General features: G+C 36.4%; 1 protein-coding gene and 1 non-coding gene across 3 annotated transcripts in view; both read right to left on the bottom strand.

Moving 5' to 3' along the window:
* The window catches only part of RIT2 (Ras like without CAAX 2), a 346,591-nt gene that overhangs the window by 221,149 nt on the left and 97,610 nt on the right, over nt 1-27,832 (bottom strand). For both annotated transcript variants that reach the window (XM_014834700.3, XM_070513134.1), the window contains one exon: nt 734-807. In XM_014834700.3, coding sequence (XP_014690186.1) covers nt 734-807 — 74 coding nt within the window. The remainder of the gene's footprint in view (nt 1-733; nt 808-27,832) is intronic.
* LOC123287517 (U6 spliceosomal RNA) lies at nt 12,271-12,377 on the bottom strand. The gene has a single exon (XR_006530840.1). It is a non-coding gene; the product is annotated as a U6 spliceosomal RNA (small nuclear RNA).

Below are 27,832 nucleotides of genomic sequence, written 5' to 3'. Positions count from 1 at the left end.
CAAAGTGTGTTGTGCCGAACTTAACCACTACACCACGGGGCTGGCCTCAATGTATTTATATTTTTAACGTGATTATTTTAAAAGTATGGAGTTAAATAGAATCTATATCCTCCTTCCCAACACATCAAGACTTTGAAATGTTTTAACTCTGATTCCTTTCCTCCTATTTTACTTAAAATTATTGGGTAGTATTTCAGTTCTATGTTTATTTTTATATCCCACAAATTAGTCTCTTCTCCTCCTCTTTCTTGTTCTTGTTTACAAGTTTATAAAATAATGTATTAGATTATGATAAAGTTTGGTTATGTCCCCCATTCCAGTAAACTGTCCCCCTAGACTTGGTTCCATGAGCACAGTTGCTAAGTAGATCTTCCTTTTTCCTATTCCATCAAAGTTTTCCAATAAAAGTCATCATTGGATTAGGGTCTAAGACAGAGTTTTGTGCACATCTGAAGAAGAGTAATAAACCATTTCATCGATTTTACTGTCTCACTGGCAATATTACACCTACACTTTTATATTAAGACAATTATGGCAATATTGAAATAGTCTGGTTGGCAAAGAGTCACATTTTCCTGCCAATTCTTGTCTTATTTAATTCCTGATTGCTATTGCAAATTAGTTCTTCTTCTGTTCGAATAGTTAAACTCATCTTGCATTTTGTGATAAAGGTATTTGAGGGTAAAGCTCAAACTGGCCTCAGAGACTGGAGACATCTAAGAAAATCACCTACCTGACCAGCAGTGTCCAAGATGTCCAGATAAGCTGGCTCATTGTCGATCCTAACCTGGGTCTTGTAAGCATCTTCTGAAAAAACACAAGACAAAGTTTACATTTAAATAGATCCAAGTGAAAATGTATGATTTATTTTTAGATTTCATAACAAAGAAGAATTTCTAAATAGGTTACTAATTAAGAGAATCAGAGAATCTACTTAAAGTACGTTGGTTGAGAAGGATGTACCCCAGGGATTATAGAAACAGTAGTTTCTGCTTAAAATGAAGTCAGGTGGATTTCCTCTTCAGAAGAATTTCACGATTTGAGGTGCCGTAGTCACGCTACCTAGAGAACAAGCCGTGGAACAAATGTATCCATTCTTTCCTAATCATGCACTGCACTGCCTCCTAACTTCATACTCAATGGTGAAAGACTAAAAGCTTTTCCTCTATGATCAGGAACAAGACTAGGCTGCCTGCTTTAACCACTAGTATTTAACATAGTACTGGAAGTTCTAGCCAGAACAAAAAGGCAAAAAAAGGAATAAAAGGCACCCAAGTTGGAAAAGAAGGCATAAAATTCTCTGCTTGCAGACGACATAATTTTATATGCAGAAAACTCTAAAGAGTCTTCAAGGAAACTGAAAAACTGTTAGAACTGCTAAATAAATTCAGCAAAGTTGTAGGATATGAAATCAACACAGAAAAATCAGTTATGTTTCTATACACTAACAAGGAGCAATCTGAAAAGAAATTGAGAAAACGATTCCATTTACAATAGAATCAAATACATTGGAATTAATGTAGCCAAGGAGGTGAAGACTTGTATAGTGAAAACTAAGAAATGTTTTGTTTGTGTACTTCTTGCTAGCTTGTACAAATTCTTTATATATTCTGGATTTTAGACACTTATAGATATATAATTTGCAAATATTTTCTCCTGTAGGTTATCTTTTTACTTTATTAATAATGGCCTTTGATGAATGAAAGTTTTTCATGTTTTTGAAGTCCCATTTATCTAATTTTTCTTTTGTTGTTCTTGCTTTTAGGGTCATATCTAAGCATCTATTGCCAAATTCAAGGTTATGAATATTTAATCCTGTGTTTTCTTCTAAGAGTTTTATAATTCTACTTTTGTTCTTTAGGTCATCAATCCATTTTCAGTTAATATTTTTATATGTTGTTTGGTAAGGGTATAAATTCATTCTTTTGCATACGATTCTCCTATTATCCTTTTTATTTCTGTGACATTGGTAGTCCTCAACTTTAATTTTAGGTTTTAGTTATTTGAGTAAATTCTTTTTCTTAGTAAATCTAGCTAAAGGTTTGTCAATTTTGTTCATCTTTTTGAAGAAGAAACTCTTTGTGTCATTGATTTTCTCAACTGATTTTAATTATCTATTTTATTTACCTGTCTTCTAATCTTTACTATCTCCTTCCTTCTATTAGTTTTGGGTTTAATGTGTTCTTCTTTTTCTAGTTCTTTAAAGTTTAAAGTTAGGTGGTTAATTTGGGATCTTTCTTCTTTGTAAAGAAGCATCTACAGTTATAAATTTCCCTTTTAGCACTGCTTTTGCGTCACCTCATAAGTTTTGGAATGTTGTGTTTTCATGTTCATTAATCTCTAGATATTTTCTAACTTACTTTCTGATGTTTTTCTTTCACCCATTTGTTGTTTAATTTCCACATATTCATAAGTCTTTCAATTTTCCTTTTCCTTTTTATTTCTAGTTTCATTCCATTGTGATTGGAAAAGATTCTTTGCATGACTTCAATCTTTGTTCTGACATACCCTTAGAAAATCAAGGAATGCTTCCTGGAAGAAGTAGCACCTAAACTGAGCAGAAGTTAGAAGAAAGAGAAGTAAGAGAGAGGAAGAAAAATTGAAAGCCAGAATCCCAGATGTTATAAAGAGGATGGAACAGAAGAGAAACTTAGATAATTCCAGTGTGGCTAAATCCTAGAACTTAGGAAAGAGAATGTTGGTAGATAAAATTTGAGAATTTAAATTTGCTTATAAATATTAAGTGGACTCATATTTTTGAGTGATGCCTCTGAAGTCAGACTGCTTGAGTTTGAACCCTGGCTCTACCACTACCAGCTGTCTAAGTTTAGGAAAATCACATGATCTCTCTAAAATGTATGTTACTCAATTGAAAAAGTTATGATGATATTATTTGTAGTTACCTCATGGAGTTGTTCAAAGAGTTCAACGAGATAATGTATGGAAGGCATCCAGTACAATATCCTAGATGTAGTAAACATTTAATAAGGGTTAAGTATAGTTATTGTTTTTAAGAAATTTGGACTCTATTATGCGACCATCATCAGATGTGCATTTTGGAATGCTTACTCTGGCTGAAATATGGTGAATGAATTTTAAGGTAGAAAGCCAGAAAGATTAGGTAGATAGTTGGTAATCTACGTGAGAAATGATGGAGACCTATAACGTGATAGTGGCAATAGCATTGGAGGAAAGCTGACAGATTTGCAGGATGTTTAGAAAGTTGAACCTATAGCACTTGGAGACATATAAGGTGGAAGGAGCAGGATGCAAGAGAAGCTCTCAGATTTCTGGCATTGACAGATGGGCAGATAGTTATGACATTTCCTGAGAGAGGGAAGAAAGGAGGAGGACCGCAAGTTCAATTTGGGAAATGTTGACTCTGCGATGTCTATGTGTCATTCAAGTGAAAACAGTGAATTTCTGCTTCTGAAGCTCTGGGGAGAGATCTGGGAGCTTTATTTCATTACATCAATTTTGTTTTACTCACCATTTATATTATAAATAAAGAGCAAACTGAACCACTACTAAAAGCATTTAGAACAGAATTGAATTTGGGCACAATTCAATAATTATTCATGCTGTTGATTGTGAAGTACAAATAAACAAATGAATTATTTTCAAAATTAAGACAGTAGTAATGCTCAACCACAGGAGGCACTTTTTCAATGCATAGTACTGAGCACCTCCTCAAAATTGGATTTTTGCTAGCTTCTGGAGATATAAAGACACACACACACACAACCATGGTCTCTACTCTCAAGAAACTTGTACCTTCATAGTGGAAGACACATATATATGCAATGAGATGTTAAGATTCAAAAATTTATAGGGAAGATAGCCTACCTTCGAGGAAATTCATTCCTTATGACTGTACTCCAGAAAGATGAACTTGTGGGAAGTATAAATCACAGGGAAGTCAATCTAGTGTGGTTTTAGCAACTACCAGCCATTCTATACCATTCAGTGTATGAACAACACAAGTTTCTATTTTCCATTCCACTGTTCTTTGTGATTTCACTAACCTTCCTCTCACAAAAAGAGAAATCTTGTGGAATTACTTGTAATTTTTTTTTGAAGATGCATAAGATCGTTTTTCGATTTCATAGGGAAATAACAATAGTTACTCTGAAAAGGGCACTGTGACCCAAGGATCACACGTGAGTCTTTCAGATTTCATGTTTGTTTATTTAAACACAAAGACCACAAAAAAGAGCCTGCTGAGGCCAGGAGCATGCTGAGTAACCCAGAGGAGAACTGCTCTGTGTGATTATCTGAGCCCTAGATAAACCGATCACATGAAACGTATATCAAATAAAAGCTTCTCTTGGGATCAGAAAACCCTTTCAAAGAGACTTGATATGAATTGGCTGGAAATTAAGCCAGGCCTTCTATCCAATTTCTTTCTCTCTTTTAAAAAGTATCTATCAGAGTACACATGCCAGTGATGTGAATCTAGGTCACTTGCCTGGCCTCCATAGAAACTAATCCTTTTCATTTCCTCCCAATAAACAATCTTCCCATCTGTTGCCATCCATCCACTCCCTTTGAGACCTCCCATGCAGAAATGCAGTGACAGAAATACTCTCTTGAATGCATATAAACAACTCGCCGAATTTCAATCATCTGCCTATAGACCTAACCCTGAAGTGAGCTCATTTATCTTCCCGAGCAAGAGACCAAATGTACACAAAGCTTTATAACACAGAAATGGTAGCAACTGCCTGCTATATTGTTTGCACAAGAAAACACAATGGAGTAACATTGTTGGAGGTATCTACCACCTCAAAATCCATTTGAAAATACTGTTTGATTTGAGACTATTGCTTCTCTTAAAATGTGTCCTCTTCACTCTCCATCTTCAGCAGAATTTTACAAGAAGAAATCACCAAAGGCCTGTGTTAAAGCCTCAAATCCATCACTAAATATTGAGTTATGATTGGCCAGCCACCTAACCTTACTTGTAAGATGGAGATAATAGTGCATGCTAGCCAGTGCATAAGAGTTTTATAAGGATCAACAAAAATGGCATATATGATGTCCTATAAAAAAAAGAAACCAAAATTCAAACTCAAGGCATGCTATGTTGTAACTTTTTAAAAATATTGCTTCAAATTAAGCATGAAATTATATTAAAACTAAATCACTTCTGCGATTTATATTTACCCACGTGGGAACAGCTTTTTCCCAACAAGTAAGTCCCAGAGAGTTTAGCAGGATATATTTGCAATAATCATGAAAAAATAAAGCTTTTAATTAACTTAAAAACTTTAAGGTGTTCTGGATAATTTGCCCAAAATAATCCATTTAATTTCTTTACAGGACAAACATGTATTTAATACCTTTAAAATATTTTGGTTGTAACTATGAAATTGGGATAGTTTAAAACCACAATTTGAAACTGAGAGAAAATATTAGAAGGTTATTGTTGAATTTTCCCTAAATGACTTGTAAAAAATCTTATGATACTTGAACAATTATATGATTTACCCAAATATCAGACATGTATAATTGATATTGTTGCAAAGATATATTTCTATAACTCTGAGCTATTACACATTTCTAGGACATTAATCACTGACCCATTAAGAAAAAGATAATAAAAAATATAAAGCTATTTGAATAATCTATCTATAAGAACTTTCTCAAAGAATTACTTAAATAAATCCTCCTAATCGTATATGTGTGTGTGTGTGTGTGTGTGTGTGTACAAAGCAGAAGCATCCTGGAACATGTTGTACTGGACACTTTCTTTTGAACAAGAAGTTAAATCATGGCTGAATCAGGACTGACACAAATCTAATGTATCAATATATTTATCAATAATGATGTCAATACTTATTTGAGTGTGTAATCTGTGCTACACCTTCTGATAGGCACAGAGTCTACAATGTTGAAAAAGACATAGTTGATTTCTACCCACATAGAGTTCATAGTCTTGGTGGAATACATAAAAATGAATGGCAATTACACTGTATTTTAATGAGTGCTACATTAGAAGCACATACATTTTGAAAGGTGCTTATTTGGGAAGACAGAAGATGCTCAGAGGAACTGAAGTAGAGCTGAAGTCAGCCCTCAAAGGAAGCAGGTGGAAAATAAGATTTAGAAAGAGGGAGGCTGAGAGATGCCAGGAAAAAAGAGAAAGAGAGTTACATGTGTTCTCATATAACCTCTCCTCTTGAACCTAAACATTCTGTGAAATCTTATACATGTTTGTTGGATTTATATACTAATTGGGTAGGGAAAAGCTTTTGAAAACTGACTGAATTTAGCTTCTAAGATGACTCAGGATGAAAAAGAACACCATTCCCCGCCATAGAAATAACAGCTGAAGAAAGAGTACCATTAGAAAATAAGTCCTGGAAATTCATAGGAGTTATAAGGAAGAGTTTAGATTTTTTTTTTGCCATGCTGTAAAATTGAGAGTGAGTCAAATTTTTTTAGGTCTGTGAGAGGTAAGGTCTCTTGATGATATCTGAGTTATACAGCAATTGCAATCTTTCCCCTACACATACAAGCAGATCCTTGTAGGGTAGGTCATACCAACCAGCATCTCTCTGCCACCCCCAGGGAGAAGCCAAATGTTGCTGGATGTCTGATCCCATGGTGGCAAACTGTATGCATTCTGAAGGGTCTGCAGGTAGATTTTTCAGTGAATGACTCTGCCTGGCCTTGCAGGAGGTCTTGTCACACACATTAGACCCAATGAGTTGTCACAAGCTGGAGTGCTTCCTTTGGAACCTCAGGAAACCATCTGGAGGTTTTCACTTGCAGAGGGCCACTACTGGAAGATGACATTCCCAACAATGGCTTCCCAGAGCAAGGACAAGCTGACGGAGCTTTTGATAGGAAATATTAGTCATCTTCTAGTGATAGACCTGCAGCCTGGGCAAGAGGTTGTTGAGACAGCAGACAAACCAATGCTCTTCCCCAAAGCTGTCATCTACAGAAAATGTTTCAGGACATCCTTTCAATGTCAGTGCCCTATAACCCTTACTTTTCAGCCCAAGAAGATGGAGGGATCCACAGGAAACCTGATCCCCTGGCTCTCTTCTGTCAAATAGAGATGAGAGGCAACAAGACTAGGCCATGGGAACTGATGTGGAATGTCTCAAGACCCTTGTTTCTGCCTTACTTGATTGTTGCTCTTGGGTGAGGAGGAAAAGAAGCAGATGTTCTCTATCACCACGCCCATGGTGGAAGTCTTTATGATCCTAAGGGCGTGATCTGTACAATGGTTGCCTTCCAGAGGTTTTATAAGATAGAATGAGTTTAAATACAGATGATCTCTTCACAGAAATCAAAAGAGCTTTTACATTCAGGGCAATCATGGGAGTCTCAGAGTCCTACTGGTTCTTCACCCTCACCTGATGGACACCTCCAGAAGGGCTCCAAGGAACCTCTGGATCCCAAAGATACAATATGAGAATGTCTAGTAGCAGAGGTTTAATTTATACCAAGATTACTCTTTCTGGAAAGATGGAATATACTTTTCCATGTGCCTCCTGCTATATACAGCATAAAACCATGAGCATTATATACAAAACAAGCATAAGAAGATTCTGAAAGGAGGAGAGAAAGAGGCAGACTGGCTAGGAACTTCAGGACCCAAGTGGTGATTTCTTTGGTTTTTCTTTTTGCCTCATATATCTCACACTTGGAACTGAATAAAATGACAGCTTAAAAACCCAAGTACGTGCAAAAAAACCACATACAGGACTTACATGCTAAAAACTACATGACACTAATGAAAGAAATTAAAGATCTAAATAAATGCAGAGGCATAAGATTTTCATGGTAAAGATGTTGATTCTTCCCAAATTGATGTAAAGATTTAACACAATTCCTATCAAAATCCCAGAATGTATTTTTGTCTGTGTGTATGGATATGAGCACAATTACTTTAAAACTTTTATGAGGATGGAAGGAACTAGAATAGCTACAACAATTTTGAAAAAGAAAAATAAAGTGAAAAGAACCAGTTTACTTGATTTCCACACTTATTCTATAGCTGTAGTAATCAAGACTATGTGGTATTGACAGAGGTATAAACACATAGATCAATGCAATAGAACAGAGAATCCAGAAATAAACTCACACAAATATAACTGACTACATTTTGACAAAAGTGAAAAAGCAATTCAATGGAAGAAAGATACCCTTTTCAACAAATGGAGTGGGAAAAATTAACATCCATAGGGGGTTAAAAAGACCCTCCAGGGAAGTCTTATACAAAAATTAGTCTAAAATCGATCACATACGTAAATGTGAAATGTAAAACTCTACAACTTTTAGAAAAAACATAAGAAAAATCTTCAAGATCTAGTGCTAGGCAAAAAGTTGTTGTATTTGACACAAAAACTCAGTCCATAAAAAGACAAATTTATAAATTGGATTTCATCAAAATAAAAAAAAAATGATTTTACTCAATAAAGACCCCATTAAAAGGATGAAAAGACAAGCTAGAGTGGGAGAAAATATTTACAAACCACATATCTGACAAAGGACTAGTATTTAGTGCACATAAAGAACTCTCAAAACTCAACAATAACAAGAAACAAATAAACAAGCAATCCAACTAGAAAGAGCAAAAGTCATGAAGAGACATTTTACCATATAGGATTATAGATGACAGATAAGTGCATAAAAATGTGTGTAACATTATTAGCTTTAGGTAAATGCAAATTAAAACCACAACACCCTATCACTACATACCTATCAGAAGGGCTAAACTAAAAAGATAGTGACAACTCTTTTTTTTTTAAAGATTTTATTTTTTTCCCCCAAAGCCCCCCAGTACATAGTTGTATATTCTTCGTTGTGGATCCTTCTAGTTGTGGCATGTGGGACGCTGCCTCAGCGTGGCCTGATGAGCAGTGCCATGTCCGCACCCAGGATTCGAACCAACGAAACACTGGGCCGCCTGCAGCGGAGCTCGCGAACTTAACCACTCGGCCACGGGGCCAGCCCCAAAGATAGTGACAACTCTTAATGCTAGTAAGAATATGGAAAAATTGGGTCACTCACACATTGCTGGTGGCGGTGTAAAATGGTACTGCTACTCTTGAAAACAATTTAGAAGTTTCTTTATATATATCCTGCATGTAATATATAAAGCAGTATTTGCACTCCTGGGTACTTATTGCAGAGAAATGAAGATTTATGTCACACAAAAACAAATTGAAAAAAGTTTCCAAGTTGTTTATAGTAGCTTTATTCAAAATGGCTAAAAATGGGAAATATCCTAAATATCCTTCAATAGGTGAATGGTTATGCAATCTGTCATACAATCATATCATGGAATATGACTTAGCAATAAAATAAGGAATGGCATGTTGAAACATGCAACAGCCTAGATAACTCTCCATAGAATTACGCTAATTGAAACCAACCAATCCCAAAAGACTTGCATACTGTATGATTTCAATTATATAATATTCTTCAAATCACAAAATTATGGATATGAATAAATTAGTGGTTGCTAGACATTATGAAGGGAGGGGAGTATGCAATTAAAAGGCAACAGGAAGGATCCTTGTCATTACGGAAATGATCTGTATCTTGATTGTATCAATATCCATATCCTGGTTGTGACACCGTACTATAGTTTGCAAGATGTTGCCATTGAGAGTGCTCGATAAAGGAACATGGGATCTCTCTGTATTATTTCTTACAATTGCATGGGAACCTACAATTATCTCAAAATAAAAAGTTAATTAGAAATTTCAATGTTCACTTATATTTAAAAATATCCAAAGCTTCAAAAAAGAAGAATCTTAGCAAACTCTAGGCTTAGAAGGCAGCTTGCTTTATCTAATACTAAGTATCTAAACAAAACTTAAAGCAAACATGATTAATGGAGAAATGCTAAAACCCATCCCTCAGAAATTGGACACAAGAGAAGAATACTCATTAGTAATACTTTTATTCACTTTGTCCTGGTGGTTCTAATGAGTTCAATTAGGCAAAAATATGATGTGAAAAACAGCTTAGAAAGGGAAAAATGTCACTATTTATGGAAAATATCTTTTGGGTATGTAGAAAATTTCCAAAATTATATAGATAAATTACAAGATTAAATTAATGAATTTAACAAGTTTTCTGGCAGTAAAGTCAATACAGAAAGATCAATTTTATTTCTATATGTGAGCAACACAGATAGAAAATGAAATGATTTAATGGTATAACATCAAAAAATATCAAACATCAAAAATACCAAATTTCAAAGAATAAATCTTTCAAAAGTTTTGCAAGCCTTCTCCTAAGAAAGCTGTAAGATGTTATGAGAAAAATTAAAGAGGATATAAGTAAGTGGAAGTGTATACCATGTTTACAGATGGGAAGATTCAATATGTCAACAATGTCAATTTTCCTCTAATTGATCTACAAATGTATACCAAACCAATTTGGGGGAAGGAGGGAGATTCACCAAATGATTCTAAATTAATAGGTAAATAAAAAAGGCAAAGAATGGTTAAGACAATCTCAAAAAAGAACAATAAACTTTACCATATATCAAGACATTGTTAATCTACAGCAACTAAGACAATGTGATATTGGCACATGGATAGAAAATTGGCAGAATAGAGAGCCCACACATTAATGAATACTTTTTTCTTTTCCCTTTAAGGAAGATTAGCCCTGAGCTAACATCTGCTGCCAATCCTCCTCCTTTTGCTGAGGAAGACTGGCCCTGAGCTAACATCTGAGCAAATCTTTCTCTACTTTATTTGTGGGACACCTGCCACAGCATGGCTTGATAAGTCGTGACTGAGTCCACAGCGGGCATCCGAACCAGTGAATCCTGGGCCTATGAAGCGGAGAGTATGAACTTAACCACTATGCCACGGGACCAACCTGTAATGAATCCTTTTTTCAGGTGACAGAATTGGCATTTCAGAGTAATAGGAAAAAGAAAATATTTTCAATAAGTAGTCCTATCAGTCACAAACAAATACTGAACTTAATGGAACTTAACTGCTATCTTAAAATATACACAGAAATAAATTATAGATGGGTTGTACATATAAATATGCAAAGCAAAACAATAAAGCTTCCAGGAGGTACTGTCGGAGAACACCTTCATAGCTTTGAATGATAAGATTTCTTAAAAAATTAATATAAACACACTAACTACAGAGTGAAAGATTGACAACTTGGAATACATTTAGTAAAATTGAGACTACCTTAAAACAAAAAATTTGGTTCACCAAACGCACTTCTCAAAGAGAAGGAAAATGCAAGCCATAGTGTGGAATAAAGTACACGTAGCAACAAAAGACTTGTATCCACAATATGTAAAGAATTCCTACAAGTTAATCAGAAAGAGGCAACCTTCTCCAATGAAAAGTAGGCAGGAGATCAAGGGCTTTTGTGTGCGTGTGTGTTTGTGAGGGAGATTGGCCCTGAGCTAACCTCTGTTACCAATCTTCCTCTTTTTGCTTGAGGAAGATTGTCACTGAACTAACATCTGTGCCAATCTTCCTCTATTTTATGTGGGGCATCACCACAGTGTCACTTGATGAACAGTGCTAGGTCTGGTCTCAGGAGCTGAACCTATGAACCCTGGGCCACCAAAGCAGAGCATGAGAACCTAACTACTAAGCCACCAGGCTGGTGTCACAGTTTTTTTTTTAAGTAATAACATTTATTACTGTCATTTATTGAGCTTGAAACTGTACAAGCATGGTAAAAAATATATATATTTTTTACATTAATTGTGTCATCTAATTCTCATAAAAACCATATGAAGGAAAAATTCTCACCTCCATTTACAGATCAGAAATTAAAAATCAGAGAAGTTACATAATTTGCCCAATTTCACAACTTATAAAAACAGAGTTTAGGCCTGCCTGAATCCAAAGTCTTAATCGCCATGGTATTGTAGAGGAAATTTCATTCACTTGTTATCCATTTATGAAAGGTTTATTTAGTTTCTAATATGTTTGAAAATATTGCTGGGGACTAGAGATATAAAGATCAATAAGATGTGACCTTTATCATTAAATGAGGGCACAACGAGATCCATACAATAAGTCCACTTGAAGATGGAGGTTGGTGAACGGGTAAAGACTTCGTAGAAGAGGTGACACTTCAGGTATCCTAAGAGTTATCTCACTGAGGGAACTGGGGAAGGGTGACAAGGAAGGAGTCTCCCAGGTAGGGGGAGCAGTATCAAAAAAGTATGGAGTCTTTTGCCTTCTCTTCCTTCCCTTGAGGTTAGGAGGCAGTGATAGTGGCACCAGGGATTGAGGAGGTGATGGGGTAAAACATATGGAATGCTTTACAAATATCCATGTCATTCCTGCACAGGGGACATGCTAATCTTCTCTATATTGTTCCAATTTTAGTATCTGTGCTGCTGAAGTGAGCACAAGAGATTGAGTTTTTATAAAGAGGTCACTCAAACAACTGATAAATAAATTTAAAGCTGCACAACCACATTAATAATCAGTAAAAAACAAATTAAAATTATAATATGATGCAAATGCTCTCCAATCAGAATGGCAAATTTAAAAAACTGACCCTCAAATAGTGGGGAATAGCTTGTGGCGATAGGAGAACTTTCATATACTACAAATGGAGTATAAAATGATGCAACCAGTTTAGAAAACTGTTTGGGACAATTTACTAAAGCTGATCACACACATAACCTATGTGCCAGATTGAATTATTGCTCCAAGTTCTTCTCTGTACAGATATATATATATATATATACTCCCTCGCCATAGATTTCTAGTGGGGGGAGAGTACTTCCTTGTTCTTTGATTTTAGGCTTGACCATGAGACTGACTTTGGCCAGTGGAATGCTAACGGATCTCATGTAAGCAGAGGCATGAAGTGGGACTTGTGCTCTGCTCTTTGAGTCTTTCATCACTATGAGAAGAATATGCCCTGAGATGCCAGCTGGTTTCAGAAGCAAGATAGATATCAGTTTGAAGAAAAGACATCCCAAGTAATCTACAGGTCTGTGAGGGAGAAATAAATGTTATTTTTTACCAGATTTTTGGCAATTAGTTATAAGGAATTTCACTCATCAGGAATATATGCACGCATACAGTTTCATGCATACATGTGCACAAAAGGCACGAATGAAAATATGCATATCAGCATTATTCAAACTACCCCTAAACTAGAAACAACCAAGAGTTGATATACAAATAAACTCTAGTGTTCTCATACAGTGGATTATTTTTGCTATGAAATTTAGAAAACTAGAGCACACTAAAACATGGTTGAATCTTAGCAATATAATGTTGAGTGGAAGCAGGTAGACACAGAAGAATGCACATAGTATGTTCCATTCATAAAAAATTCAAAAGTAAACGTCCGAACTAAGCTATATTTATTGGAAAATCCTTTCTTAACCAGAACGGAGATTATTTGGATGTTTACTTTGTGATAAGTCATTGTTTTGTATACTTTTCTATATTTGTATTATACTTTACTTTTTAAAAACATTTTAAAAAGGGAATGTTTTAAATAACTCAAATGTCAGAAAAAGGAGAAAATGCTCAGTTCCAGTTCTCTAATTGTTTGTATTTTTTACAGTAGCACAATGTTTGCACAAAATTAGTCCGTGACTTAAGTAATTTTTTTCCAGTGATTTTCTCTTTCTTCGTCTAGTCTATATCAATTTTATCTCACATAATGACAACTTCTACATATTTAATCTTCATGTTGAATAAAATCTGGCAATCTTGATGAATACAGGTTATAGAGACGGAAAACAGAATGATACTAAAAGACCTTTCTGTCCAAAATATCTTTCTTATTGGCGTGGCGTGATGCCCCAAATTCCACCCTTTCTGCTTCATTCTTTCTAGTTGAGATAAGCCATTTTATTTCCAGGAACTCTCTATTAAAATGCAATAAAACTACAGGAGAGGTAAAATATTAAGCTATTATCAAGCACAAACACCTTACTCTGAGATTACTTTTGCACAAAATTAGCTGTCATGAGAGGAAGCAGAAAGCAGGGCCTGAGGGGATGATGTGCAGGGATGATACAAATGGAGTGAAGAGGAGGGAAAACCCTGCTGACAGCTGTGGGTGCAGAGACTGGGAGAGTACCCGGGAAACAAAGGACATGCAGGAGGCATGTGGGCACCTGAGAACCAGAAAGGACCCCAGGTTTGGGAGCAGCCTGCTGCAGAGCAATGTATGCATGGAAGGAAACGGCTCATCCCTCCTCCTTCTCAAAACTGATGAAAAAAGGAAGTTGTTTTGTGTCCCAAGCGTGCTGAGTATGGTGTTTCCACAACTGAACTCTATGTTGGTACATATACCAAAGATTAATCTGACATAGAGAAATACGATGTTCAGAATTCTTGGCTTGCCTTTTGTGACATCAGTCTTTCCTTGTCAGTCTCTCTAGGAATAAGGGCTGCAAAAATGAAACTTACTCTATGGATGGAGGAAGAACGGGGTATTTTTAGGACAATGGACTAGAGTAGTACTTCACAAACTTTTCTGTACATGCAAATCTCCTGGGGATCTTGTTAAAGCGCACAGTCTATTTCAGTAGGTTGGGGGCTGGGATTCTGTATTTCTAATAAGCTACCAGGTCACACCCATGCTATCGGACCTATAGCAGTACTGTCCAACAGGAATATCATACTAGCCACATATGCAGCTTAAATTTTCTGCTAGCCACATTAAAACAGTAAAAAGAAATAGATAAAGTTCATTTTAATATATTTTTTAACTAAATTTATCTAAAATATCATTGAATCTGTAAGCGACTTAGGAAAATATTAATGAGATATCTTACGTTCTTTTGTTTTATACTAAGTTTTTGAAAGCTACTGTGTATTTTGCACTTATAGTACCTCTCAATTTTGTCACATGCACCACAGCCCCATGTGGCTCAGGGCTATTGTATTGGCCAAGGCACATCTAGAGAGAGGATAAATTGTTGCAAGACAGTATATCTCCATAGACTGAAAATACAAATATAGAATATTCTTTCACTGTCGTTGATGGCCTTTTTGATTAAAGAAGACCAAATACGAGTTTAAAATATAAAGGAATGGCATCCTTAATTATTTTTTAAACTCTTGTTTATTATTGAGGTAGTATTTCATAGGTTATTTCCTGTATTAGTCAAGCTTCTTGAGAGTAGCAGAACCAATATTTAATAAAATACTAATTAAACCTTTAAATTACATCTTAAGATGTAAGATTTTATTTACTTATTTGTTTGCAGTACGGAATTGTTTCACATAATTACGGAGGCTGAGAAGTTCCAAGATCTGAGGTCAGCAAGCTGGAGAGCCAGTGTAACTGACGATGTAAGTTACAGTTCAAGGGCAGGAGAGGACGGATGTCCCAGCTCAATCAGTCAGGCAGGCAAAGTTCTCTCTTACTCAGCCTCTTTATTGGATTTAGGTTCTCAACTGATTGGATGAGGATTACCCACATTAGGAAGGGCAATCAACTTCACTCAGTACTATTCAAATGTTAATCTCATCCAGAAACACTCTCAAAGACTCTCCAGAATAACATTCCACCAAATATCTGAGCACTCCTCAGCCTAATCAAGTTGACACATAAAATTACTGATCTTGCTTCCCTTTGAAGCCTTCTTCTACTTGCCCAGTGAGGAACTTTATGCCCCATCCTGTACTTCCAAAACACCTTGCATACAGTCCCATTAAAGCACTTTAAACATTCTGTTCTCAATATTGTTCTTAGTCTTAGCCATTCGGAAGCATCCAGCATGCCTTATTCATCTTTGTATATGCATTTTCTAGCATTCTGACAGGCACATAGTAAGTGGCCAATAAATTCAGTTTCCCTTCTTCTTTCATTGTGTCTGGCACTCTGCTTGATTTTTTTCAGATGTGCTAGCTTATTTAATTTGCATGACACAGTGTGTATATATCAATATGCTCAATTTAAATATGAAAAAAAGAGAGAGGCATTAAATTTTATAAAGCTCATAAAGCCAGTAGGAGCTGGTTGGGAGACTAAACTAGATCTGTTAGACCCCAAAACCTATTCTTGTTTTGCTACACTGGTTGCTTTTCAAAGATTAATCAAATGAGTAAAGAGATTTACTTTGAAGTTTAGATGCTGCTTCTAGATGAATTGAATGAATACATAACTCTCAAATCTGCTCCAAGATTAAATTAATATTTAGATGTAAATAATAGAGAGTTGAATCTTTCATGAAATCACATTTAGTAAAAGACAGGAAAAGGCAGTGTAGTGGACAATTGCTAACTTTGTAGCCACTCAACTTCTTTAAGCCCTACATCCCATGACTGAGGGAGAAGCAACAACTCACTTTCCCAGGCTTCTTTACAACAAAGTTACAAGCATGTGACCTAAGCTGTGCCAAGCAGATATATCCAATCAAATCCTTGATTCAAATGTGAGCCATATGAGGATGTCTGTGCCCTGGGTATTTGAATTTCTGGAGGAATTATAAAGCATAGCAAACACCACTCCAATGCACAGTGGCAGCAATGGCAGCTTCATTGCTCGATTGGTGCAACCACAGTACTATAATTTACGCCTGATTCAGGATGCATATCCTCAGAATTCACTTTTCTGTATCCACTGGAGGTTATGTGAGTGATGTATGCCTAAGTTCTTTCCAATTTTGGGCATCTTCAAATCATCCTAGAGAAGTGACTGCCCACACCTCTTTAAAGAGGACAGGAGCTTGACCACCCACTAGGCCAGCTCTTCTAGTGACAAGGATTTTTTCCCAGAGCTAGCACTAATCCCTTCTCCTTCTTATGGGCATGATTTAGTTTTTTCTTCTCTTGTCCACAGCAGCAGTTCTCATTTATAGTCTATGTGTCACTTTCCAACATCTGGTCTCCATTTACCTTTCCACCACGCAGTGGGAAAAGCCTGGTGTTTTAGCCAGAAGACAAGGGCATGCAACTGCTGATTGATTTTTATAGTACATAATTTACACTTCAGTTTTTCTCTCCCTTCTTGGGCACCAAATGTAGAAGATATTTGCCAAGTCTGGAGGCTGTGTAACTGGCACGTTTTCCCCCCTACTTGGTTAGGTGCTGTTGCGAGGTACTTATAGATGTGACTCTTTTTCCTGCCTCTTCTTCTCCCTTCCCTCTTATTTTCAATGTTATGGTTGAATTTTGGAGAAAAGGAATGTTTGAGAAGAAAAACAAAAACAAAAACTGACCTGGAATTATCACCTATCTCAAAGTTCACTTTGTTCCATACTTTTATATCAGATATAAAAGTGGTGATGTTCAGACATAACAGCTGGTGATGTTAACCTTGTATCCTACATGAGGCATCAGGGATTTCGTTTACTCATTCAAAAAATAGTGTGAGCACCTTGTACATATCTTCTTCTGGGGAATAACGTGAACAAAACAGATACCATCACTGCCCTCATATTTTTTTAACCTAAAGGTAGAGAACCTAAAATAATAAAAGATGATAAATACTCAGGTGCATTTTTATTAAATCAAGGTGTTCCCACCAACTTTTGTAAAACAGTCAGTGACTCCAAGAGACATTCAACTAATGAGGATGAAGAGATGCTATCAACAGCTGGGATTTAAAACTGACAGGTCATTGATAAAGGAGAAGGACAAGGAGGAGAAAAGAGAGGAGAAGGAGGAGAAAAAGAAGGAGGAAGAGGAGGAGAAAGCAGAGGAAGAAGAATTTCAGTGAAAAACAATTGAGACTTAATTGTTCCCCAAATCTTCCAAAGTGAAGTACAAGAAAGCCTGCAATAAGGCTCCTGACACTTTCACCGCAATAAACTTTCCAAACTGACTTTCACTTTGTGCTGTGCATCCTATATTCTAAGCACACTGGACTGTTTTGTGTTGCCTTAATAAACCATGGGACCAAAAGCTTCCATGTCTCTATTTTTACTAGGAAATGCCTTCTTCTACATGTCTATCATGGAAAATGCTAATCAAGCTTTAAGGCCCAGTCCAAATATTAATCTCCTCTGTAAGGATTTGTAAGGATGTGACTTACCTCTCCTTTTCTTGTCTAATATATCTCTTTTCAACAACTCCAAATCAATTTTCCACACCTCTATAAGAAGACTTAAACTTCTGTTTATGCTATGATTTTTCCATAGGCACTGAACAATAAGAAGAAAATAATATTCTTCACTACTTTGATCAGTTCACATTAATCTGAAATTCAAAATGCACGTTCACATTTTTTAAAAACGCAAATGCTAAGGACCATATAGGCTATATATAGCACAGACTGCAGAGGGCCCCCATTCCCTTAAACTCCGTGTAAAAGAAATCACCTGGGGTTATAAAAAGCAAAGGCCCTGGGTAGTGAGGCAAGGGAGAGAACAAGTAATGCACTTATGTATGAATGTGCATGTCCCATCCACTTGCAGCTAGAAGAAGTATTGGGTATTCTTGAGGCAGTAGAGGGCATGTCCACTGGAGAGATAAGGTCAAGCCACCCAAGTTGACAAGTTAAGGAGGAGTTCCAAAAACAGAGAGGGCCAAGATCATCATAAAGTGATTTAGGACTAGAAATTGGATGAGAAACAGTACTTTGCCCAGGGACATTGGGGATTTTATCAGAAGAGTTGAAGGTTTCAATCTCACTTTAGAGAAGTCAAGATCTGCAAAAGATACAAAAGACAATGTATCCAGAAAGAAGGTGAGAAAAAGGGTGATGAATGGCAAAAACATCAGAATTTCTTGGCTTCTTATCCTCTTTTAGTAGGAGAATTGTATGAGAATCAGAAGATAAAACTAACATTTGTAAAGAGAGAATGAACTAAGATATGTGATTAGATTTTAAAGGAGTAAATAGCTACTCCAATGGAGTGAAACCTGCTTTTTCAGATTAATGACATTTTAGACTTCTAAAAATGCATGAATGGCATTTTGAACCATCACTGTGCTGGGAAATGGGCTTCAGAGAGGTGTTTGACTTGTAATTTCAGTTGATAAAATGGATAAGTATAAACTCAGGACAAAGACGACTGGAGGGATTAGTAAATGTTTGAATTACTCTATCAACCGCAATAAATGGTAGATTGTTTCAGGATGTAGGAAGTTTTCTAGCTGTTTTCTATATACCTTGTCTATTGTTACAACATGTTTTTCCATTTTATTAATGGTTTTAATGAAGGTACAGAATAATACATGTTCATATGGGAAGGCGGCTAAAAATACAGAATAGTGAATAATTAAATAACACAATTGGTATGCAAAAGGTCATTGACAGGGTTGAAAAATGGACTGCTTATAATAAGACAACAGTTACTGGAGATCAATGTAATTTTCTGAGGCTGCTTTTTGTCCCTTCCCTAATGCCTATGGACAGGATGAGGAGATTTGGATTCAATACACTAGTTACGATAAAATATCTGAAAATTTTTCTATTGATAAGGATGCCAATATGAGTCAACAAAGTAAGATATTTATAAAAACCAGGCAAGGTCTCTTGAGTTGTTGCAGGTTGGGATTGGGAATGTGGAACTATCTACATTTATTTAGAATAAGCAGTTGAGAACCTACCATATTCCCTCCTGGTCAGGCTGTAAGCAAAATATTACATTCATTGCAATGGGATACCACTCTGAGCGAGATACTGATAGACTGTGATGTACACAGGGAGGAACAAGAGGGGTATCTGAATTTGAGGCCTGACTTTAGAAGAGATGATGAAGAAATGGAGGATGCTCAGCCTGGAGAGGAGAAAGGTCACACAGTGAATGTTTAATATCTTCAAATATTCTAAGTGGTTTCATGTGGACAAGAATTAGACATTTTTTTGTGTGGCTGTAAGGGAGGAAGAGGAAGACGAATAATTAAATTGTTTAGTTAAAGGACAGGGAAAAATATTTTAGCTCAACATAAGAAAAATATATATCTACTCAAGGAACTAACAAAAGATAAGATGGGTTTCCTTGAAAGACAGTGGACGCAGGCAAGCATGTGTTGTAGTAGAGGAGACGCGGTAAAGAGGATTCAAACATAAGATGGTGGTTAGCCTGGATATCTGTAAGATTTCTTCCACCTTATTAAGTGGAGATCAGAGAAACAGAATTGAGGAAGATAATTTTAAAGAGAATTTAGAATAAAAATTAAATGAGAAATAGTGTTTAGTCCATCAGGGCATTTGAGATTTTTTTCTGGGGACTTAAAAGTTTAATTTCTCTTCTTTGAAACTTTATTTTCTTTGTTTTCTCTTTTTCTTACATCCTCTAACTAATACTTTTTTAACCTTTTCTCGAAGGGCCATTCATGAGTTAACAAGGATTAAGCACTTATAAAAAGTTCTGTTTTAGGTATGGCAAAATTAAGAGAATTAAGAATCCAGCCTCTCTCTGCTGATATGTATGCACATGTGTGCGTGTGTAAAATAAGATGGAAATTTCAGAATTTAGGAGGTAGAAAAAAATTCAAAGGTATTCCTCCACATCAAAGGTAATTTTAAAATACCCAGATATGACTGACACAGTATCACCTTCTGCCTGAAGGTGACTTCTTCAAGGAGCAGACGATAGAAAGAATTCGCTTTACCCTCCAGCTGAGCCCTTGCAAGGACTAGTGCATCACTGAGCCGGTGGAGGAGGGAGTATTCTGAGCCATTCTATTTCTTTACTTGGCGTAGATATTGTGATCCATTTTAAGATCTGTGGTAGGCAGAATAATGCTCCCCTGCCAAGATATATGTCAATCTCCAGAACCTATCAATATATTACATCACATGGCAATGGTGTATTAAGGTTGCAAATAGATTTAACATTGCTAATCTACTGACCTCAGAATAGACAGATTATCCAGCTCTTCCCAATGTAATCACAAGGGCCTTTAAAGAGGAAGAGAGGGCCAAAGAAGGGAGTCAGAGAATGATGCAGGGCTGGAGAGATGCTATGCCGCTGGCTTTGAAGATGGAGGAGGAGAGCCACAAGCCAAGGACTGTAGGCAATCTCTAGGAGCTGGAAAATGTGAGGAAACAGATTCTCCCCAGAGCTTCCAGAAGGGAATGCAGCCCTGCTGATGCTTTGATCTTAGCCCAGTGAGACCTGTGTCACAACTCTGACCTCTAGAAATCTACTAAAACACACTTGTATTGTTCTTAGCCACTGTGTTTATGGTGATTTGTTATGGCAGAAATAGAAAACTAGTGCAACATCCAGTCCTAATGTCCTTTAGCTTTATTCGGGAGACAAAGGGACATATCAAGACTAGCGAAGAAATAGGATTTCACTTCAAGGCAGTTTTACAAAAGAGATTTGCTAATGTTAATTTTCTTCTCTCACTTGCGTATATGTAACATCTTTTTGAGTGAAAACACAAGGATTTTGGTATACCTTGTTTAAGAACAATAATCAGAGCTTGTTTGTTTAATCCCCTCAGAAGGAAATTTCTTATATTAACAAGTCTCATACAGGTATTTTTCCCCCAGCAAAAATTCACTGAATCCAAATGAATTTCTTCAGTGCTAATCACATCTGCTTCTTGACTTCCATTTAACTGACCCTGGGGCCAATGTCTTTAATAATTTGAAAGGAAGGAATTTACAATTCTTTCAGGGCCTCTTCTGCTCAACCAGCTAGTAAATTGATGATTTGAGATTCAAACCTTTGTCTTTCTGATGTCAGAGCTTTAATCCTCTCCTCTCTATCATTCTCAATTTTGTTCCCATCAGTGATATATGCACAAACACACATTGATGTTGTTCCCGTGGACTTAACAAGATTTTGAAGAACGGGCATTACGGTCTAGAATAGTGTGTCTTAATCCCTACTTTGAAAAGAAAAAAAAAACATCTCATTCTCCCTCCCCTCAAGATAGTCAGTATGATCTCATTCTGTGGCAACAGGTCTTTTCTTTGTCTACCTCTTCTGTACCCCATTCATCAGATCAGGAGAAGGGGCTGGGTATGACCTATATTGCTTTTTTCCTAAGGTAGCTCTTCCGTTTAATCATCAGTCGAGATGACTATTTTGGTTAGTCTTGAGAACTTTTCTGCTTAAAACACTGTGTCTCTGTGAAAAGAGCTTTCATTTCATGATACTATTTATAAATCCACCTTTAAGGGTAGAGGACCCTGAAGAATGGGACTATAATAAAAAGATTCAGCTATTAAGGAGTTTCCCATTCCTGTTCCTTGGCCTGAAGCAACACGCCTATCTCGAGGAGGCCCACACTTGGCAGGTCAGTTCTCGGTGCCCTGCCTAGAGGAAATTTAGCTCATTCAGAACTGCAGTTAGAGATGTCTTATGGAAACATGACCCCCAATACTTGGAGTGTGATACATTATGGTATTTCCAGTATCTCAAGGGGTGCTATAACCATTTTAAAAGTAATTTCAAAAGCTTTTTGTTTTTATTGTTAGCATGAACCATGTAGCAGGACTTTCCAGTAAGCGGATTTAAATCTACTAGGAGACCTCAGATGCCCCCAGCGTGCCCTGTGCTTTCTGGGAAGACCAATGAGTCCATTGTGCTGACTCTAGGCTTTGCTCCTACACTCATCTTCCCTCAGGAATGCCCTTGTTCCACCTGTGCTTCACACTCATCCTCCAGGACTTGGGCTAGGTACTTCCTCCTTTTTCATGAGACCATTCACTAGAACAAAGTAACAATTGCCCCTTGTTACTCTCACTCACTGATTATCCTTTGTTGTAAGGTTTTCACATTGCTTTTATTGTTGTAGTTATTTATGTTGGCTATTATTTCCCTATTAGATTGTCAGATCTGCAGGCTCCATGACTGTGTCTTGTTCAAGTTTGTATATCTCTATAACACTGAACACACTAAGTGGGTGACAGAATGTGAATCAAATTACCAGAGAGAGTGGTTGGGCAGAGGAAACAATGTTGCCAGAATCTAGAAAAACTGTTTTCATCTGTAAGCTCTAATACTTCTTAGCTGTCTACCTTTAAACAAATCACTATGGTCCTCGGAGACTCAGTTTCCTTATATAGTGATTTCTGCTATATCACTTGTTTTGTAAGGACAAATTTGTTTCAAAGCAATTGATATATCGGGACAATTTGAGCATAAGTAAATTTCATGTTTTTTAGCATGATTTGTTCCTTGAGAAATACTAGTTGAAAGCGGAGAACTTCATCCAGATGAACTGAACTATGTAGAAATAGAAAACACACATACATACATGCTTTCATACACACACACACATCTCAGACATCCACCAACCTACTAGCTACCTCAGTTCACCATGTATCATGAGCCTCACCCATCCACATCTGGTATTACAACTTTCTGCCCAATTTCAGATCACACAGACACCTTTAAATTTTTTTCATGGAAAAGAGCCATTGCTATTATAGTATTTATGTAGTTCTTAATATTTTAACGTGTATGAAACTGTGCTTCTCTTATTACATTCCTATCATTTTTTTAAAAAGTCATTGATAAAGTTTTTGAGCATTGATTCCCTATTCCATTTTTTCCATAAGCTCATTTTTGTCTGATTAGTGTAATTTTACATAGTGCAATGACTTTTACAAAGGTATGGTGTGTTAGCAGAACTGACTATATATAAAATGATAACAGAAATATATAACCTCCCTACCTCATACTTGGTTATTATAATAAACTTAGATAATAGGAAAGTGCTTTGAAACTTTAGCATTGCAAGCCTTTGCTATTGTACCATCTCCCTCTCCAAGGTTTCCTGGTATTTGTAACCACCATTATTTGTGTAGATCTTGTAAGGTGCTTGCCCAGTATCTCTTCTATCCTTCTTATTACTGCATCAGTTTTATATTGCTGTAAAACAAATTACCACAACCTTAGCAGCTTAAAACAATGCTGTTATAGACTGAATTGTTTTCCTTCAAAATTCTTACGTTGAAACCCTTACCCCCATTGTGACTGTACTTGGAGATGGGGCCTTTAAGGAGGTAATTGAAGTTAAATGAGATCATAAGGGTGAGAAGCTAATCCAATAGAGCAGACGTCCTTGTTAGAAGAGAAGAAACACCAGAACTCTCTCTTTCTGCAGAGGAAAGGCCCATAAGGACATGGCAAGATGGTTTCCATCAGCAAGCCAAAAGAGAGGCCTCACCAGTAATGAACTCTGCTGCCATGTTGATCTTGGAATTCCAGCCTCCAATGCTCTCAGAAAATAAATTTTGTTGTTTAAGCCACCAGTCTGTGGTATTCTGTTATCGTAGCCCAAGACGCTAGTGCAAATGCCCATTTCTTAATTCACAATTCCTGTTGCCCAAAAGTCTGAGTAGGACACACTTAGTTTCTCTTATCATAGTCTCAGAAGGTTGAAGTCAAGGTGTGAGCAGGGCTGTGTTCCTATCTGCAACTTTGGATCCTCTTCCAATCTCACTTGGGTCATGGGCAGAATCCAGTTCCTTGCATTATAGGACTGAAATCACTGTTTTGTTGCTGGTTGTTGACTAGAGGTCATTCTCAGCTCCTAAAGGCCACTCTCATAGCTTAACCACATGGGTCCTCTCACAACATGGCAGCTTACATTTTCAAAGCCAACAAGAGAATCTCTTGACTTCCTTAGTCTCTGACTTCTGGACTTTCTTTTTAAGGGTTCATCTGATAAGGTCTGTACCATCCAAGACAATCTCCTTTTGGATTAACATAAACTCAACTGATTAGGAACCTTAATTACACCTGCCAAATCTTTTCACCTTTGCCATATAGTGTAACATTTCATGAGCACAGTATCCCATCACTTTTGCCATATTTTATTAGAAGCAAGTTATAGGTCCTGCCCACACTCAAGTTGAGGGGATTACATAAGGATATAAGTCCTTGCAAGTCATCTTAAAAATCTGCTTGTCATAAGAAGAACTCAATTTTCTTCAGAATAGCTGTGTCATAATACTTATCAGCCCCTGATACTCTCTTGCAGGCAGGGATAACAATATGACTCACTTATGACAATTATCTAGAAGAGGCTTCCAGGAAAGCACTTTAAATCTTGCATCTCTGTTTTATCCTTTGCAGTTTGTCTTTCTTTTTTCTGTCTTGAATGTAGTTGCAGTGTCTAGATTTCCTGGAGCCACCCTTTGTTCACCAGGCTTATAACTACAAACAAGACAAAGGAGGAATAGAATTCATAAGAATATTGGGCCCAACTGCCTCTCTTAGCTGTCACAATTTCTGGATTCCATGCCTCTAGACTTCTTGATATATGAGAACAATTTCCCTTTTCTGATTAAACCCTCTTTTTGTTTTTTTGAGGAAGATTAGCCCTGAGCTAACAACTGCTGCCAATCCCCCTCTTTTTGCTGAGGAAGGCTGGCCCCAAGCTAACATCCATGACCATCTTCCTTTACTTTATATATGGGACACCCACCACACGGTGCCATGTCCGCACCCGGGATCCGAACTGGTGAACCCTGGGCCGCTGAAGTGGAACGTGTGAACTTAACAACTGTGCCACCAGGCCAGCCCTCAAACCCCATTTTATAAGTCACTATTACTCATAGCTAAATAAAATATAACTGGTAACGATCATGGGTAGCTTCCCTTTGTCACAGTGCTCAGAAATGTTCCTATCAGCACCCATCTTCCCACCAACGGTTCATTTCAAATAGTACAGAGAATGTATTTTAAGTTCCCTTGTGCAGTTTCCAAGACTCTAGAGAAATTGAAAAACTGATTCTTTTAACTGAATAGTGGATAGTCCTCCCATGGAAGGGAGGGAGCCCAATGTAGGATAGGGAAGTAAGAGAGTAGGGAAAATAGAATAGTCCAAATAATGACATAAAATTATTAAATTATAGAGTGTCTTCAGTCCTCAACTCTTTACTGTCAATGCTTGAGATAATTCTGTCTCATTTTATTCAATCTGGTTTCAAATGCTGCTGTGACTAACTCTTGATAATCAAAGCTTGAGAATATAAAATTTAACTATAAAAAGGCGATATTTGCAAGTTGAATAGATACTATAAAGTTGATTTATAAAAATGGCATGAAAACTGGCTATTAATAAAGTATTATTGCTTTCTGTTTCAATATATACAAGCAATTGTTTACAAAGAGAATATTTTAAATACCTACAATAAATATTTTTCTCATCGCTGAGATTAGAAGACCATGTTTTGAGACTATGAGATAATATGTCTGAAGGGAAGGATAGTGAGAAAACAGTGTGACAACTACACATCCATTTTCCATTATGAAAGGTTCACTCCATTACTCTAAAGCAAGTCCCATGTAAGCCCCATGGCATTGCCCAACTTTGCAGCAATGATATAAGATAAAAAAATTACTGTTGTATTTCTCAAAAAGTCAAAGTGGGATTCTGGGAAGATGAGAAGACATAGATTTTGAATCTTCCTGATTCCCCCATAAACAAAGCCCCAAGGGCAAAACCATAACCTAAATGACAAAGTATCCTGTATACCCCAAAATATGAGTGGGCTAGACACATTTTACCAAGAGCTACAAGTCCTACATGGGATCAGCGTCTGTGCAAGAGAAAACAGAGGTAAATAACATGAGGTTTGATGGCTCCAAGTATACTGATCATACCAGTATAACCAACTGGTATTCACTCAAAAGATCAGAAAGCCAATTGGAGAATAACAGCTAAAACTGGGAGGGATTTGCACACTTCAGTAGTCAGTGAGGGCAAGCGATCCTCAGTAAGTGTGAAAGTGCGAGGGTAGACTGCTCACCAGATACTTCCAAAAGCAAGCAGCTCTCTTCCATGACAAGTTCCACACTGGAAAGAAACTTCTCGAGAAAAAGTATTGAGCATGACAGGCTAAATAGAGACAAAGGATAAAGGTTTAGATAAAAGTGGATGAAGAGAACAAAGAAAGAAGCTCCCAGAAAATAAGCCTCGAACAGAAAAATTGTGCTTTATAGTTGTAAAGTCAGAAATCTATCTTAAATGGTGCTTCTTTCTAAAAGTTTAGGAAGACTAATTTCACGTAAAAATGTATAGCAGTATTGAAGCCAATTTCTATACAAATATAAGTGAAAAAAAAGGCTTAAGGAGAAAATAACATCCCTCTAGACAAGAAAAGCATACTAGAATGATAGCTGGCCAACATTTTGAAATATTACCAAATATTTTTTAAATAAGTTAAAATGCATTAAGAAAATAATACAAGATATTAAATAACATAAATCAGAATTAGGAGAACTCAGAAGCAACATGATAGGACTTAGGAAATAAGAAATCTTGTCAGAAATAAATATTAAAGAAGAAAGAACAAAAAAGTAAATAAATGCAATGCCTTAAGAATAGCATAGGATAAAATAGAAAAATTTTTTAAACAAAAAGAAAATTTAAAATGAAAATGATTCGAGAAGTACAAGTATATAGACAGGCATAGAAGTTTCAAAATGTTAATAATAGTAGTCTCCAAAGAAGGAGAGCAAAGCAAGAGAAGACAGCAAATATTAAAAACTATAATTCAAGATGATTCCCTGAAATTAAAAAAGATTTGAAATCACATATTAAAAAGATAGATTGTGTACCTGAGACAGTCAACCCAGAACCACCATCATTAAGACAAAGCCTCATAAAATCATTGGACTTTATTAAAAAACAAAAAGTTCTTGGGGCATCTAGGCAAAAAAAGAAGTAATAAATAATGAAGAAAAGTAGATTGCCATTACACTCTTCATTAGAAGAAAACAGAGTAATGTGTTTCAGGTACTTAAGGAAAGAAAATGAGAACCAAGGATTTTATATCCTGAAAACGAAGTTTCAGGTATAAAGGCAGTAGACAAACTATCTTCAACATGTATATAAACGTATGTATATATACAAGTTCTCATACATATAAAATCTTATATGTAATTATATATACATATAGGTATATAACATATCCATGGGGGTGTTGGGAAGACAAGGCTAAACTATAGTGAATTGAATGA

The sequence above is a fragment of the Equus asinus genome, chromosome 7 (genome assembly GCF_041296235.1).
Source record: "Equus asinus isolate D_3611 breed Donkey chromosome 7, EquAss-T2T_v2, whole genome shotgun sequence".
Taxonomy (NCBI): domain Eukaryota; kingdom Metazoa; phylum Chordata; class Mammalia; order Perissodactyla; family Equidae; genus Equus; species Equus asinus.
This window is presented reverse-complemented; position numbering and strand designations above follow the sequence as displayed.